The sequence below is a fragment of the Notamacropus eugenii genome, chromosome 6 (assembly GCF_028372415.1).
Source record: "Notamacropus eugenii isolate mMacEug1 chromosome 6, mMacEug1.pri_v2, whole genome shotgun sequence".
In the NCBI taxonomy this organism is placed as follows: domain Eukaryota; kingdom Metazoa; phylum Chordata; class Mammalia; order Diprotodontia; family Macropodidae; genus Notamacropus; species Notamacropus eugenii.
In genome coordinates, this window is record NC_092877.1 from 107,373,968 (window position 1) to 107,391,389 (window position 17,422).

General features: G+C 38.5%; 1 protein-coding gene and 1 pseudogene across 7 annotated transcripts in view; one reads left to right on the forward strand and one right to left on the reverse strand.

Annotated features, from left to right (window-relative positions):
• The window catches only part of CEP135 (centrosomal protein 135), a 277,569-nt gene that overhangs the window by 61,871 nt on the left and 198,276 nt on the right, over positions 1–17,422 (forward strand). For all 7 annotated transcript variants that reach the window (XR_011969605.1, XR_011969600.1, XR_011969602.1 and 4 more), the window contains 2 exons: positions 13,099–13,267; positions 14,572–14,682. Coding sequence is in view for 1 of the 7 variants with exons in the window: in XM_072620822.1 (XP_072476923.1) it covers positions 13,099–13,267; positions 14,572–14,682 (280 nt within the window). In the remaining 6 variants the exon portion in view is untranslated. The remainder of the gene's footprint in view (positions 1–13,098; positions 13,268–14,571; positions 14,683–17,422) is intronic.
• Positions 7,846–8,894, reverse strand: LOC140511651 (ribose-phosphate pyrophosphokinase 2 pseudogene; annotated as a pseudogene).

Here is a 17,422-nt window from a genome sequence, read left to right on the forward strand (position 1 = left end):
AGTGAGGATTTTTTGAGGATAGAGAAGATATGAGCATGTTTGTGGGCGGTAGGAAAATGGTCTATTTATATATTTTATAAGGAAAAATTGACAGTTGTTTTTGGAAGAGATGGAGTGGAATGGATCACTTGTGAATGGAGAGGGATTAGCCTGGGCACGGAGAAGAGCCACTGCATCATGTGAGACAGTAGTATGAAAAGATAGTGGCAGAAGACATCCAGGTGAAGTAAGATAAGGAAGAGGGGAGAGTAAAATAGGAGGCATTGTTCCAAACTGAGAAGGAGGGAACATGCGGAGTCATGGTAAGTTTGAAGAGGGATGAGAAGGATTCAAAATAATCACCATGGTATAAATGGGATGGTGAGTTAATAAGGGAAGTGTGAAAAGATCACCTAGCAGCAATGAGAGCCCATTTAAGGTTATGTAACATAAATACGTAGTGGACCAAGTCAGGACTTTGGCATGATTTTCTCCATCTTTGTTCTTCAGCATGTGTTGTAGGAACATAAGCAGTAGACTATGGGAGTGATCATAGGTTGAGGCTTAGTATGGGATACTCAACAGTATGATAAGGGGGGCAAGGGACTCGAGAAGACACAATATAAAGAAGAACAACGTAGTGGGGCTGGTAGAGAGGTAATAGTTTGGGAAGGAGCTAAGGATTACAAGTCTTGGCATGGGCAAAGAGCAGGGTTTGGTGTTGGAAGGCAGAGGAAAAGGTAGAAAGCCAACAGGTTGTGATCAGATAAGGGAGTTTTATAGTGCATGAACATGGAGGTGGTGCATTTATGGGTGATGGTAAGATCAAGGCTGTGATCATCTTTGTGTGTAGGAAGGAACTGGAATTTGGAGTGTTTAAGGGAGTGTCATTATGTATGTTTAAGTCCCTTAGTATGAGGACAGGAATAGGGGAGGAAAAAAAGATTGTGAGCCTGGTACTGAATTTATTAAGGAAGGAAGTGGGGTGTACTGGAGGTCTCTAGACAGCAGTTACCAGGATTATGCGATTAGATGATAGATGTGGACTGTGTGAACCTCAGAGGAGAAGAGTTTACTCATGGATGGTGGTAGAGAGAGATCCCTAGAAGTGGAAATGGCTACCCACTTCTGTATTGTCTCCCCAGTATAATTTTCCTAAAATATTGTTTTCATCATGTTGCATGCTCTAAAACCTGGAGTGCCTTCTAAATCCTGATGGAATTAAATTCATATCCCTTGTTCTTGTATTTAAGGTCATCCATAATATGTAACATTCTGGAACAGTTATAGACTGTTCTTAATTCTTTTTGCCCTTCATATAAAGCAGTGTTCTTTCTCACCTCTGAACCTCTTTTTTCTGCTAATTCTACCATTTGAATTCTTTCCCCCTTCATCTCTGTCAGAGTTATTTGTGTCAAGAGCTTCTCTGTTGCCCCATCTCTTTTTGGTTAAATTCTTTTTTGTCGCTCATTTTCCCAGCCTACTTCTTGATGTTGGACTTTATGTTAGTGCTGGGCTCTACACACTTCTGGTCAGAATTCTGGCCCAAGTTTCTGTCTTCTTATCTCCTTCTGCTTTCACAGCTCCAATTGGGGACCTGAAATCTTTCAGTGCTTCCAAAGTGGTGCTCTCCTTGGTGTTCTCCAAGTTCTTACCCCAGGTATGGGTCTATCAGCTTCTTTCTAGTTAGCAGTTTTAACACACTGGCTGCTTGACTCAGCTACTCTTGGCCTGCTGGAAGGTTCTCCATGTTCGGAGAAATTGAACTGCTAGCTCTCTTTGGTGTAGGACATTGCACTAATTCTTAGGAACAGAACCACAAAGGTGTCATTTGCTTCCAGAATTTTTCCTTACTCAGTACACAGCTAGGACCAATACCCTAAATCACCCCTCTCTGCCTAGATCTGTGACAGCACACTGGATGGTAGGTGACACAACTGCCAGATGGTGACTATTCCTGCATCAGAGCTTGTTCAAGGTTCCCCTGGGATCTCCTTCTTGTAGCCTGTCTCAACCTTCTCTCAGTTCCTGGTTGCTGGAGTGATCCCCACCATAGCTGCCATGTGTCTGCAGACCTCTCTGTCTCTCTCCCTAAGCTGCCTTGGGCTGGAAAAATGATTCAATGTGATTTCCTGGCTTTCCCAATCAGAATTCAGTCTGGTGCATTCTCTGGATCTTTGTTCAGAAGTTGTAGGGGGAAAGGTAGACTCTAATGCTTCCTCTCATTCTGCCATCTTGACTCTCAAACTTCAGTCAGTATTTCTTAGCATCACTAGCTCTTCTTCCTTTAACCTTTACTAAATGATCTCTCACCTGGTAGTTTTTGTGGCTCTATTGTGTCATTCTGTATCATCAAGTAACTTCTTCCTCATAGTATCTAGCTTTTTCCTCTTCAGGAAGAACCTTAAATATTTTTTTTACGTTCTGTTTGGACAGTTGTCCATTTCCTTTATGCTCTGTGTAACAAGTTTTCACTTTCCAGTATTCTTCTTGTCTCCTTTTCTCTACTTCATGTCCCCTTCCCTTCCTCCACCCCCTCTCATCCCCGGAATGAAGCTGTATTTCAGTTTTTTTGTTTGTTTTGTTTTTAAGGAACACTTCATTTACTTAACTTGGATTGTGGAGAGTCATTCTTTGAGACCCTCTTCCAGAAAAAGAGGTCAGCACTGATAATAGTTACTGGGTATGACAGAAAAGCAAACATCACATTCTTAGTGCAAGTCACTGTATAAATTTCTCCCACTCTCCTTATATTGGTTAAGGTATATCAGTCTTGTTTTTTTTAAACTCATGTATACTTATACTTCAATGCTAAGCATTTGGTTAAAATATATACAGCTAATTATAATCTCTTGTTCTGGTGACAATGCAGTTTAGATTTTAATTAGTATTTTTTGACTGCCAAGTTATAGTATTGAGTTTGCAATCTAATTAAAGCCTTCAGATACCATTTACACAAACTGTTGTGGAGGCAAGCTTCCCCTATCCTAGTCTGAGTTAATTATTTGCATCTAATATAGATAGCTCTTTTCATCTATCGTTGCTAAATGTCATATTAATAGATTGGGCTACTGTTTCCTTCCCAACAGATCTTTAGATTCTGACCACAGAAGCAGGACCGTCTAGTATGATCATTATCTCTCTCTGCTTTATGTCCTCTGAAACTATGACAAGAATAGCATATTTTTATTAAAAAAAAAATTAAAAAAGCAAAAAGTCCAGGTTTAATGCCACTGTCCCTCCACTAGAGGTCTTCTAGCTTTTATTGAGTTGTTAATGACTGCTCTCCCAGGATTTTTTCAATTCTGAATCCACTTAGTAGTACTATAATATAACCTCCATTATTCCATCGTGTTTACAAGGCTTACTGAGAGACCTTGTAAAATAATTTGCTGAAATGTGAATGTAGTATATCTGTGGCCTTCCTCTAATTTATCAGTCTGGTTACCTTGGCAAAAAAGGGAAATGAGCTTAGTTTGGCATGACTAGATTTTGATAAATATGTCAGAATTTCCTCATCACTGCTTCTCTTTTTAAATTCTCACATACCATCCATTAATACTACTGTCTACAGGTTCACAGCTTATGGTTTGCACTCTGCCTTTTTTTGGAAATTGAAACAATATTTGCCTTTATCCAGTCCTTAACACACTTCCCATTCTCCACAGTTTTGTTTTGTGTTTTTTACACATAATTTATAGCTCAGCAATCACACTTGCTCATTCTTTTAGTACTCTGAAATATATAGTATGCTTAGTCTGGGGTTGGTAACTTGAACTTACTGGTGGGAAGTTAGGTCCTCTCTATTACTATGTCCTCAATTCAGGTTTGAACTCCCAGTTATACCTTTTTTTTCCTACCTCCCCAGTCCCAAGATTATTCTCTTTGGAAACAAAAACAGAAGATAAATAAGAGATGATTTGTTTAGCATTCTGATTTATATCATTTGTTATCATCATTCCCTCCTCGGTTCTACCTTCATTATTCTTTTTGCTCCGATGTAGCTTAAAAAAAAAAAGACCTTTTTATTGTGTTTAGTATTTATGGCCCACTCCAACTGGCACTTGGCTTTACCTCTTTGCATCAAGCCTTCTTGATGTCTCTTTTAAAAATAAATTTTAATTGATGTCTTTTGTTTTTATGTTATTTAAAATTCCCCTTGTTTTTTCTGTTCTGCCCTCCTGCCTCCCAGTGAGCTATCTTATATAAGAAATGATTTTTTTTTTAAATGAGGGAAAAAAATCAACAAAACCTCAGTTGAAAAAAATCTAACTACAGTACTTCACAGTTGTGGACCCCACTTTAACTTCTTCTTACTTTACTTTTCTTTAATACTGATAGTTTGAAACACACAATTTATAATTTAAGTTATAAAAATTTGATTACATAATATATTCTTTAGATGTTATTTGTTCTGTTTCCCTAACAAGATTGTTATTTTCTCAAGTTGGTCCTCTTCAGAAACGAAGGATGAACACAGCAACCTATTTTCTCAAGTACCAGAACCATATATTATATTTAATTACCCTTTGTATTTGAATTCTTCCTCTCCTGGTCCTTTCTTTTACTTCCAGAAGCTTGGCTCCTTCCAGAAGACACTGCATCCTTGTTCACCATTTTCAGTACAGAGTACACCTTCCCCCAAGAACTGCCTCCACTCCCCACCCCTAACCCAGACACACTGAGCCTGGAGGAAGAATAGGCATACTTCTGATTTTCTACTACCAATTTCAGATGGTACCTCTGCCACCATCACTCTACAACCTCTCCTTCTTTGAGGTTTACTCTTTCTTATATCATACTGCTAGATTCTTGTGACTATCTACCAGTCACTGAAGTCATTCTCTCACCTTTTTCTTTTCCTTTTTTAAAGTAAGCTTTTATTGATATTTTCTGGTTCTTACATCACTGTGGTTAACGTTAGTGTCTCTCCCCTTTGCCATACCAGAATGCCACCCTGTATGCCAAATAGTTTTTTTGAGCAGGATAAAAATCCATACATTAAAAAAGTACAAAAATGTGCAGTGGTTAATGCCTTTGGGCCTCCTCCCTCTACAGGGGGGTAGATTTGAGGTGTCTTCTCAGATTTTTTTTTTAGGCAGACCTTGCTTAGTTTTTATGTTTTTGTTACATTTAGATTTTTTAGTCTGTAATTCTTTCCATTTACATTGTTGTGAACAACATTATAAAGTTACTGTATACATTATTTTCTCAACTCTGTTTACTTCCCTCCAACAGTTCATATAGATATTTTCCATGCGTCTCTATATTCATCACATGCATCATTTCTTTTTCTTAGAAAAGGAGCAATCTGCAACACAATTTTATTGAAAACACTTGAGTACAATATTAGAGGAAATAACAGGAAATTCATTTTGTAACAGTGACCTGATCAACACAAGCACCACAAACAATACAATTCTTGAACATTAACAATAGCTAATAAAGGAAAACTATGGTATAGCTACTTACTGATTGATATGACAAAGTTTTGGGGTGAGCAGCTTTGGTATGATCATGGTTCCTTAGTCATATTATTTGGAAAGTGACACACACTGGTTCTACATGCATGTAGCAGAATTGGATGTAAATGAAAGACATGGCCAGTTTCATTTACTATAGGCCTATCTAGACAGGCCACAGGAAACAGAAAACCTAAAAATACCAGCGTCTTTTCCTGAAGCAATCTTTACAGACTATTTGATCTTCACATGTATCTGGTTCTATCTGTGCATATGTAAACACAGCCATATTTAACATATTTATTTTAAAAATAGCCAAAAGAAAAATAATGTTAAATAAATGATAAAACAGTGATTTTTCCTCAGAGCAGGCTGGCTATCAGATTTCATCCTGTTTTGTACTAGAGGATAAAATCAGTTCTGGGCATTGCCATTTCAATGGGTTTCAGGTATTCTGAATGGTAGCTATACTATTCCCACTGCACTCCAACAACACAGACATAAATAACTGCACTAAGTCTTTTGAGATATCTTATGTAAGTAGCCAAAGCGGTGTATTTGGTCCCTTCTTTTGACATTTAAAAGAACTCAGAAGGTCAGTGCTATCAAGCTATTGTTTGTGAATCTTCACATTTAAACTCAATAGCATGTAGATTTTTTGTCATTATTACTTGAGAATTATCTTTTGGAAGTTATTTCACTGCATAGAAAGATGCGGTAAGACTGATATTAAGAACTGAAATGTCAGATAAATTATCCTTTTTGGGTCTGTTAACCTGAAGTAAGACTCTTTCAATGTTGGCATAGAAAATCCCAAGTAATGCTGTCATTGAAAAAAAATAAGGTAACAAAGTTGGTTATTTTCAACTAAAAGATTGGAGAATGGCATTACCTACCATTAAGGTTGGTCTGCATAACCGTACATACTTTTTTTTTGGTCTGAATTATACAGACTTATTATCTAGCCAAAGTGCATTAAGAAAGAAGACTAGATAATGTTCAGGGTGTTTGTTTAGAGGAAGGGAGGTGGCGCTGTTTTAATATTCAGGTTTCCTTTGACTTCTGAATTAGAAAAAGGGTATGAACAGTGATTTTTCATGTAACAAAATATTAGTTTAATGAGTTCTTTACTGACACTCAAAGGAATAATCTGGTATTCTAATCAAAGAGTTAATATCTATCTGCAAATACTTTTTTCCAGATTTCCTTTATTACTGCCTTCAAGGTAAATATTTTAACCTAGGGGATGATTTAATGAATCAACTGCAAGAAATTTGTAACTATTTTAGACTACAAATAACGCCAGTACACAAACCACAAAAAAGGGAAAACTGCATTATATAAACATACAGTTAATAGTCCTGATGATTCCAAACTTTAATAATGACAAAGAAAAAAATTAAAAGACTGAAGAGGTTTAGTGGATTTAAGCCCTAAATATTGCCTTAGTCAAGTGTGAGCATACATTATTCTATTTTTAATGATTTGAAAGTTCAGTGATTTGGAGTCCAGTCACTGAAATGTCAATTTTTCTTTGCAAAGAAAAGCAAAACAAAACAAAAGCTGCAGCTAAATAAACGCTATATAAAAGTATACTATAAGACAGACTGGAGTGTGCATTTTTAAAGAGTTGGGATTTTCTGTGCAATTTCCCTTTTTCAATTTGTAATGCACTAAAACAGTCAGAGACTGTCAGACCATTTAAATTAGAGATTAGAGTCTGACAGATCATATATAGAAATTTCTAAATAATTCTAATGCCAGAAATAATTTTGGATTTTCTGACATGTAAATATTTTCCAGAAACTACAAGCAGAAATTTACAGCAATATGATGGTCAACTTAGATGTGATACATAAAACTACATTCATATATACTACTTTGTCCTTAACTGATTTATCTACAAATTTCCATCAGCAAATTGGTCAATGACCATCATTAAGCTGATCAAAACTTTGTTTAAACTAGGTAAAATCCAAGAAATTAATTTGAACTCCAACTAACAAAAAAAGTCAACATTCAAGGTATTCTACAATTCTCTAAAATAAAGTTTATTCTGAATAAAAGGTCTAATTCTATATAGCAGGGGTTTTACCTAAATACTCGTAGACATTTTTATTAAATAAAATACACAAAATGCTTTAATACAGGGTTACCTTTGACAAACCCAGATATATAAAAACAAAAAACTTTTGAAATGTAATTACACTCTTACAATTGGAGCTCCAGTGTAATGTAAGAGTACAGGAACAAGTTATCTGCCAAACCAAAACGAGAAGACATTTCCCACACAAGCCAATTCATTAAAAAAGGAAAAAAGGGAGGGAGGAGGTGGAGAAGGGGGAGGGGTAAAGAAAGTAGGAAAGGTTGGAGAGGAAAAAAGGAATCTCAAAGCACACGAAACTGAAGCTTTAATAAACATTAATTATCATGCTGTTGGGTCCCGATAATTAAACAAAAACAGACTGGTTGTACACAGCCTACAGGAAAGCCGTGACCTCGAGTTATAGTAGAACATGACTGAACAGGTAAGACACAGATACCCCATTGTGTGTTCCCCATATTGCTTCAGCCAATATCATTGAAATGTCAGTAACCTGGATTTTAGAGCAGTGCTTCATTTTGTCGCCTTGTGGAATTGTATTTGTGACTACCACAGCCTCAAATGCAGCATTATTAATCATGGAAATTGCTGGTCCAGAGAAGATTCCATGAGTCAGAATAGCATAAACTTTGGTGGCTCCAGCAGAAAGTAACTTATCTGCAGCATGATGCCACATGTATCAGCCATGTCATCCACAAGGATGACTGCATGATCCTTCATATCGCTGACCAAAACCATCCTGTCTACCTCATTTGCCTTCTTTCTTTCTTTGTGTATCAAAGCAAATTCCATATTCAGTCTGTCAAAGCAATTAATGTCTTTTTTAGCTCCACCAGCATCTGGGGAAACAGTGATACAGTTTCTCCATTCTGCAATATTTTCTCAAATCCACTGCAAGACTGCAAGTTCTGCATGTAAGTTACCCACTGGAATATCAAAAAACCCCTGTATCTGAGAAGCATGGAGATCCATTGTAATGATATGATCAGCTGCAGCCACTGAAAGCATATTGGCCACAAGTTTTGCAGAAATTGGAGCACGACTCTTGTGTTTTTTATCTTGTTGGGCACATGAAAAACATGGGATCACTGCAGTTACCCTGGAGGATGATGCAGTTCTGCAAGCATTGATCATAATGAGAAGTTCCATCAGTTATCATTAATTTTCCCGCAGCCACTCTGGATGATGTAGACATCTTCTCCTCTCACACTTTCACCAGTTTCTACACTGGTCTCCTGGTTACTGAATTTCTCGGTGACCACCTTGCCCAGCTCCAGCCCCAGCCTGTCCGCCACTTTCTGGGACAGGTCCTGGTGTGAGCTGCCGCTGAACAGCACGATGTTGGGCATGGTAGGCGCTTGGTGGGGGGTGACAGTAACGACAGCGGTGACAGTGGCGGCTGCTTCTCATATGCGTCATTTCTTATAGCAAAGTAATATTCCATTACATTCACATACCACAGTTTGTTTAACTATCTCCCCATTGATGGGCATCAGCTTTGTTTCTGATTTTTAAATACCATGGAAAGTGCTACTATAAATATTTTGGAATGTACGGGGACTTTCTTCTTATTGATGGTTTCCTTGGGGTATAAGGCCTGTAATGGAGTCTCTGGTTCAAAGGGAGTGGACAGCATAGCCTTTTTATTTGCTTAATTCCAAATTGCTTTCAAAAGTGATTATACCATTTTGCAGCTCCATCAACAGTATATTAGACTGCCCAATCTTCTATAACCCTTTCAGCATTGACAGTTGACGTTTTTTGTTTTTTTTTGCCAATTTGCAGGTTGTGAGATGAAACCTCAACCTTGTTTTGGTTTTTATACTTCTCTTGTCATTATGATTTGGAGCATTCTTTCATGTGGTTCTACCTGTATTCTTTTATTCAAAAACTGTTTTATATTTTGTTATTCTGAATTTGACAGACAACAGAATCTTGAATTTCTCACATAAAAAGGAGAAATGAGAAAGAGGATTGTACATGACTCTCCATTTCTCCATCATATATACTTTATGCCTTTTTAGAAAAAAAATTATGCAAAATAAATTCAGCACTTTGGTTCAGTGCTGTTCCAACTGTCTATTTGCCATATCACTTTCTGGACAGATCTACCTAGTGTCAGTTAGCCATCTCAAACTCAGTGTATTCAAGATGGAAGCCATTATTTTTCTCCCTAAATTTATTCTTCCTCCTCTAAACTTCCTTGTTTCTCTTGAAGATATTATCTTTCCAGTTACCCAAGTTTGCAGATTTGGTGTAGCTTTCAATTATTCATTCTTGCTCATTCCTAATAGCCTCATTCACAATGATTTCTAAGGTTGTCTACTGCAAATGAATATGATGGAGCTTGAGTTTGAAGGCCTGATAGGAATTGAAAACTTTTGAAATGTCTTATGTAAAGAATACAGTAGGAAATGATTAATAAAAGTACTACTGTACATTTTTGATGGCCAAGCTGAGCTTAGATGGTGTTTATTTCTAGTAGATAGAGTTCATACAGGTTACTGCTTTTTTTTTTTTAAATTAATTTATTTATTTAACTTTTAACATTCATTTTCACAGAATTTTTGGGCTCCAAATTTCCTCCCCCCACCCCAAAACACCAAGCATTCCAATTGCCTCCATCACCACTCCGCTCTCTCCTCCATCATTCCTCTCTGCCCTTGTCTCCATCCTCTCCTCTGTCTTGTTGGGCCAATTAACTTTCTATACCCCTTTACCTGTATTTCTTATTTCCTAGTGGCAAGAACAGTACTCGACAGTTATTCCTAAAACTTTGAGTTCCAACTTCTTTTCCTCCCTCCCTCCCCACCCCCTCCCTTTGGAAGGTAAGCAATTCAATATAGGCCAAATCTGTGTAGTTTTGCAAATGACTTCCATAATAGTCGTGTTGTATAAGACTAACTATATTTCCCTCCATCCTATCCTGCCTCCAATTACTTCTGTTCCCTCTTTTGATCCTGTCCCTCCCCGTGAGTGTCGACCAAAAATTGCACCCTCCTTCCCATGCCCTCCGTTCCATCGTCCCCCCCACCCTGTTTATCCCCTTATCCCCCACTTTCCTGTATTGTAAGATAGGTTTTCATACCAAAATGAGTGTGCATTTATTCCTTCCTTTAGTGGAATGTGCTGAGAGTAAACTTCATGTTTTTCTCTCACCTCCCCTCTTTATCCCTCCACTAATAAGTCTTTTGCTTGCCTCTTTTATGAGAGATAATTTGCCCCATTCCATTTCTCCCTTTCTCCTCCCATATATTTCTCTCTCACTGCTTGATTTCATTTTTTTTTTTAAGATATGATCCCATCCTATTCAATTCACTCTGTGCACTCTGTCTCTATGTGTGTGTGCATGTGCATGTGTGTGTGTGTAATCCCACCCAGTACCCAGGTACTGAATAGTTTCAAGAGTTACTAATATTGTCTTTCCATGTAGGGATGTAAACAGTTCAACTTTTATAAGTCCCTTATGACTTCTCTTTGCTGTTCACCTTTTCATGCTTCTCTTCATTCTTGTGTTTGAAAGTCAAATTTTCTTTTTAGCTCTGGTCTTTTCATCAAGAATGCTTGAAAGTCCTCTATTTCATTGAAAGACCAATTTTTGCCCTGAAGTATTATACTCAGTTTTGCTGGGTAGGTGATTCTTGGTTTTAGTCCTAGTTCCTTTGACTTCTGGAATATCCTATTCCATGCCCTTCAATCCCTTAATGTAGAAGCTGCTAGATCTTGTGTTATCCTGATTGTATTTCCACTATACTTGAATTGTTTCTTTCTAGCTGCTTGCAATATTTTCTCCTTGACCTGGAAATTCTGGAATTTGGCCACAATATTCCTAGGAGTTTCTCTTTTTGGATCTTTTTCAGGTGGTAATCGGTGGATTCTTTCAATATTTATTTTGCCCTCTGGTTCTAGAATCTCAGGGCAGTTTTCCTTGATAATTTCATGAAAGATGATGTCTAGGCTCTTTTTTTGATCCTGGCTTTCAGGTAGTCCCATAATTTTTAAATTGTCTCTCCTAGATCTATTTTCCAGGTCAGTTGTTTTTCCAATGAGATATTTCACATTATCTTCCATTTTTTCATTCTTTTGGTTTTGTTTTGTGATTTCTTGGTTTCTCATAAAGTCATTAGCCTCCATCTGTTCCATTCTAATTTTTAAAGAACTATTTTCTTCAGTGAGCTTTTGAATCTCCTTTTCCCTTTGGCTAATTCTGCTTTTGAAAGCATTCTTCTCATTGGCTTCTTGAACCTCCTTTGCCAATTGAGTTAGCCTATTTTTCAGGGTGTTATTTTCTTCAGCATTTTTTTGGGTCTCCTTTAGCAGGGTGCTGATCTGTTGTTCATACTTTGCTTGCAAGTCTTTTATTGCTCTTCCCAGTTTTTCCTCCACCTCTCTAACATGATTTTGAAAGTTGTTTGGGCTCTTTATGACCTTTTCCCAGAACTGATCCCATTGAGTGGGCTGGGATGTAGAAGCACTTACTTCCGTGTCTTCCCCTGATGGTGAGCACCGCTCTTCCTCATCAGAAGGGAGGGGAGGAGAAACCTGCTCACCAAGAAAGTAACCCTCTATAGTCTTGGTTTTTTTTCCCTTTTCTGGGCATTTTCCCAGCCAGTGACTTGAGCTCTGAATATTCTCCTCACACCCATCTCGCCTCCGGATCCTCCCAGCCAGCGCTTGGAGTCTGAGACTCAAATGCTGCTTCCCAGCCTCAGGGCTTTTGGTGGGGGCGGGGCTGCTATTCAGTGTGAGATTAGGTTCAGGTGCTCAGGTGGGGGCAGGGCCACCTCTCAGGCTCAGTTCCCTCAGGGGGTTTATGCAGAGACCTTCAACAATAGATCCGGGCTCCTGCCTGCTTGGGGAGCCCCGGTCTGCTCCCACCTCCACTGGTACCTCCCGAGGGGGCCTGAGTCATGGGGGCTCCCCACCCCCCTCTTGACCCACCAAAGACACCCTCTCACCGACCCTTGTCACCTGTGGGTGGAGGGACCCGCACGGCTGCTGGAGATTCTGTCCCTGAAGCCTGCTCGGATCTGCTCCTCTTGGCATGTGGCAGGGCTGTGCTCAGCTCCCAGTCCGTGGCGCGAAGAACCTTTTGCGAGAGGTTTTCAGGCTCTCTGGAACAGAAATCTTGTCCGCTCCGCTGTTACGTGACTTCTCCTGCTCCCGAATTTATTGGCAGCTCTTTTCTACAGATATTTCATGGGCTGTGGGTTTGGAGCTAGCGTATTTGTGTGTTTCTACACCGCCATCTTGGCTCCGCCCCAGGTTACTGCTTCTTAAGCAGCATGCAGTATAGCCTGGATCCAACAGGAGTAAAGAGTGCAGATGGGCAGGATTACCCGAGGTCAGGATTACTCCTCGGTTGGAGACTAAAAGGGCTAGAACGATGGAACATTAAAGAGATTCATGGGGGAGGTTCAGTGTTTTTATGCTAAACATTGATGTGACTATATACACGCTTTTCAGGTACTCATCAATATAAATCATAACGTTATTATTGTTGCAAAATAAGGAAATTGTATTTAAGATTTTTGCAAATTGCTCACTTGATAGGCGAATACAGGACTTACTAAATACTCGAGAGCGTGAGCTAGTCAGTCTCCAGCACCAGCTTGATGAAACCCAAATAGAACTTGCTGAAGTAGGAAGAGCAAAGGAAATAGCTCTTAAGGAAAATAGAAGATTGCAAGATGATTTGGCAACAATGACAAGAGAAAACCAGGTATGACAGTGATGACAGTATCACAGATATGACAATAAATTTAGGTTTTAGTTTATCATAGAATTTAGTAGTTTTATCTGGAGATTTTAAAATGTAGGATGGACTTTTTTTTTACATCCTTACATTCAATAATAATTTTCATTTTTCTATAATGTTAATTTTTAAGACAGTAGAAACTATGTTTTAGAATTATTGCTCTAGCACGCTACTATGGTTCAGAGAGCTCCTTGTTATGCTGTTGCAGCAGGTGTCCAACTTTGTTGAGCTGTGTGCCAGGGAGCCCTAATGTAGAGAGCATGATGTTCCCTGCATTAGAAATCTCCAGATACATATGGACTACATTCCCCATGGTAAATTTTCTTATCTAGAAAAATCAGACTTTGTTCTTAAGTTATACGTACAACAATTCTTTTATACATGTTAAATGCAAAATTTCAGTTATTTAAATAACTAAAAGTTAATTACTCTGTAAAACTAAAGTAGTGAGGAATGGAAATTTAGTTAGGTTAATCTGGCAAATATACCACCTGATAAAGAATTGTACACTGAATAATAAAAATTGCTCACATCCATATAGCATTGTATGGTTTAAAAAGTGTTTTCCTCATTCCAGTTGTTTGAAGTAGATAGTAAAGCACTGTTCTGTATTTCAGATGTGAAAACTGAGGCATAGATTTATTTAAAATGTTGCGCCTTGGGAGGAAACCATTTCCATGACTCCTACTGTGTGCCAGGCACAGAGATAAGCACTTTTTACAAATATTGTCTCACTTGATCCTCCCAACAACTCTGGGAAGTAGGTGCTCTTGAGTTGAGAAAAGTGATTTGCCCAGGGTACATGCCCAGCATCTGAGGCCAGTTTGAACTTAGGTCTTCCTGACTTCAGACCAAACTTCTTTTCTGCTGCACCATGGTCACACAGTTAGTAAATATCCAGATGAGGACATTAGCTCAGGTCCTCTAAATCAGTGTACTATTTTCCTTCCACTAACCCATAGCTAGTGATGAACTTGAAGGATAAAATAGTATAGACTGTAGATTTTTTATAGTTTTATCTTTAGTTAATTTGATTAATATTCATCAAAGTGTCCAGCAAAGTATTACAAGTATGCTTTAGATGTTCAAAAGTAGGTATTTTTAATGTTTTTCTAAACCAAGAATTAATCAGGTGATAGACATGAAATTAGCTATTAGGAATTAATTAGCTCCCTCCTTCCTGTTCCGCCTTCAAATCAGAACTGTGAAAATGCAGAACTTTTAAGTGTTCTTATCCTTTTGTTGCGTTAATGTTTTCAATTTGAAAGGCTGTTTCATTGGAATTGGAGCAAGCACTTCATGAAAAAGAAGACATGAAGAACAGAGTTCATAATTATATAACAGAAGTTTCCAGATGTGAAAGCCTCATGGCAGCTAAGGTGAGGATATTTGTTTTCTTTGCTTCTCCTGTCGGCCCTATTCGATTTTAACCTTCCTGTCAGTATTTGCTGTACTCTGTCCTTTTTTTACCTTCCCAAGGATCGTGTATAGTACTTTGTATAAAAAAAACTTGAATTTTTGATTATTTTCATTATATGGATCTGTGTATTTTCTACTTTTGAAAAAAGCGTACAGTATATTGCATGCATTTCAAAACGTTCTGTTTTTTTCTTTTGCACCTCAGCTTACAATTGTTATAGAGTGACTATGTACTTTTTAGGGATCTGTAAATTTGCAGTAATTTTTTATACTGGTTGGTATTTTCTTTGTTTTACTTCTCTGTCCAACTTTAGTTCCTGAATTGGGACTTTGTGATATGATCAAACTCCCCACCCCCCCACCCCCACACTCTCTTTCTCTCTCTCTCTCTCTCTCTCTCTCTCTCTCTCTCTCTCTGCTTTTGCATGGGGTGTTTGAGTTTTAGCAGTGGCCTCCTGAGTTCTTGCTGAGCAACTCCTGCTGGAATTCCTCCCTCCCACCATCTCTGAGGTTCAGAGCCATGCTCTTTGGGATCTCAGATCAGTGACAAGGGACCTCAAAGCTTTGAGATACCCAGGTCTGAGGTTGGCTTTCATATCTTCTTGTTTAGTGATTTATAACCCTGAGACTTTCTGGAGGGACTCCTCTGCTCTTTTCAGCTAGCCTGCAGGCTCCATGTGTCTCTAGCTGTTCTCTGGTAGAGCAGGGATATGCCTAGAAATGTTTGGGTATGCTGACACTGGCATTGTGAGAGTGCCCTTTCTCGCAGACTAACTTCATGCAGTTCTAGGGTAGAAAAAAGTCATTTAATGTAGTTCCCTATTTGATTTCTTGATCATTGTTTACCTTAATTCATCTCTTTAAGTTTTTGCTAGAGTAAGTAAGCAGTGAGAGAGTGAGACAGCTGCCTCTATTAAGGCTCCCATCTGGACTGGAAGCTGCTGTTTTTGTTTTTTGATATTTTATTTGTTTTAATCACTCAGAGTTCTCCTTACCTTTTCACCCCCCTCTCCCTCCAGTTGAGAATACAGGGAAAACAAAATCCCTTACAAATATGTATAGTCAATGAAAAAAAAATGTCCACATTGTCCACGTCCAAAAAAAACGTCTAATTCTGCATTCTGAGTCTTTTGCCTACCTCTCAGGACATGGATAGCATGTTTCATCTAGTCTTCTTGAGTCCCAGTTGGTCATTACACTGATAAGAGTTCATCACAGTAGTATTCCATCACATTTATATACCATAACTTGTTTATCCATTCTGTAATTTATGGGCACTTCCTTAGATTCTTTGCCATCTCAAAGAGATCAATTAATATATTCGTACATCCTTAGTTATAGTTTATTTTGCTTTAGGACTGATCCCTCCCTTAATTATCCATTTGTTCTTTTCCTTCTGTTTCCTTATTGAGTGAAATATGTTCTGAACCCAAAACTCTGTGTGTGTGTGTGTGAGAGAGAAAGAGAGAGAGAGAGAGAGTGTGTGTGTGTGTGTGTGTGTGTGTGTGTGTGTGTTTACTTTCTTTGACCAGTTCAGATGAGAGTAAGGTTGAAATATTAGCCACTTTCCCATTCCCTTCCTCCTGTGCACCCTGAACGGGGGAGATAACTTTCCCTAGCCTTCCTTTCCTTCCTTCCTAGTGTATTCCTCTACCCCTCTTTTCTTTAGGTCATCACTTTACAGTGATTATAGAACTACTCCAAGGCCTTGGCTAATTGGATTTTCTCAGTGACCCCTGATGATAAGGTTCAACGGGGGTGACACATGCTTCATCTCCCCGTATCTGAGTGTAGGCAGTTTAGCTGTGTTTAGTCCTTTATCGTGTTCATTCGTGTTTAATTTTTTATGTTGCTCTTCACTTCATAATTTCTCCAAAGTTGTGGCCTTTTATCAAGAATGCTTGGAAGTCCTCCGTTTCATTAAAGATCCATTGTTACCCTGGAGCATTGGACTCCCTGTTGCTGGGCAGGTTGTTTGTGAACTCTGCCTCCTGCGATGTCCTATTCCAAGGCCTCTGCTTCTTTGTGGTGGTGAGCACTAAACTGCACGAGATCGTGACTTTGACTCCTCAGTACCTGAGCTCTTTCTGCCTGCTTGCAGTATTTTTCCTTTGACCGGGGAGCTCTGGATTTTGGCTGTATTGTTCCTGGGAGTTTTCATTTTGGGATTTCTTTCAGGAAGTGACCAAGGAATTCTGTTTTTACTTCGCCCTCTGCCTCTAAGAGAAGAGTTTTCTTTTAAGATATCTTAAAGTAGGATGTTTAGCCCCTTTTTTTTGGTCACGATGTTCAGATAATCTAATGATTCTTAAATTGTTTTCTCCTAAATCTGTTTACCAGGTTAGTTGTTTTTTATATGAGATAACTTCCATTTTCTTCCAATTTTGTTTCAGTTTTACGGCTTTGTTTTAATATTTCTAGTTGTACCTTGGAATCATAGGTTTCTCTTTGATGCATCTTAATTTTCAGGGAGTTTGCTGCGTATGTAAGTTTTTGTAGCTCTTATGCCAAGCTGTTGATTCCCTTTCCAATTCTTTTTTCCATAGCACTCATTTCATGTGTGCTTCCTCCAGCCTACTTCCTGGCTTTGGACTTGATGTTCGAGCTAGGCTCTGCCATACTTCTAGATGGAAGGAAAGTTCTGGGATATAGAGGGCTGTGTTAGTGCAGAATCTCTGCAACAGACTAGTGACCTGCAAA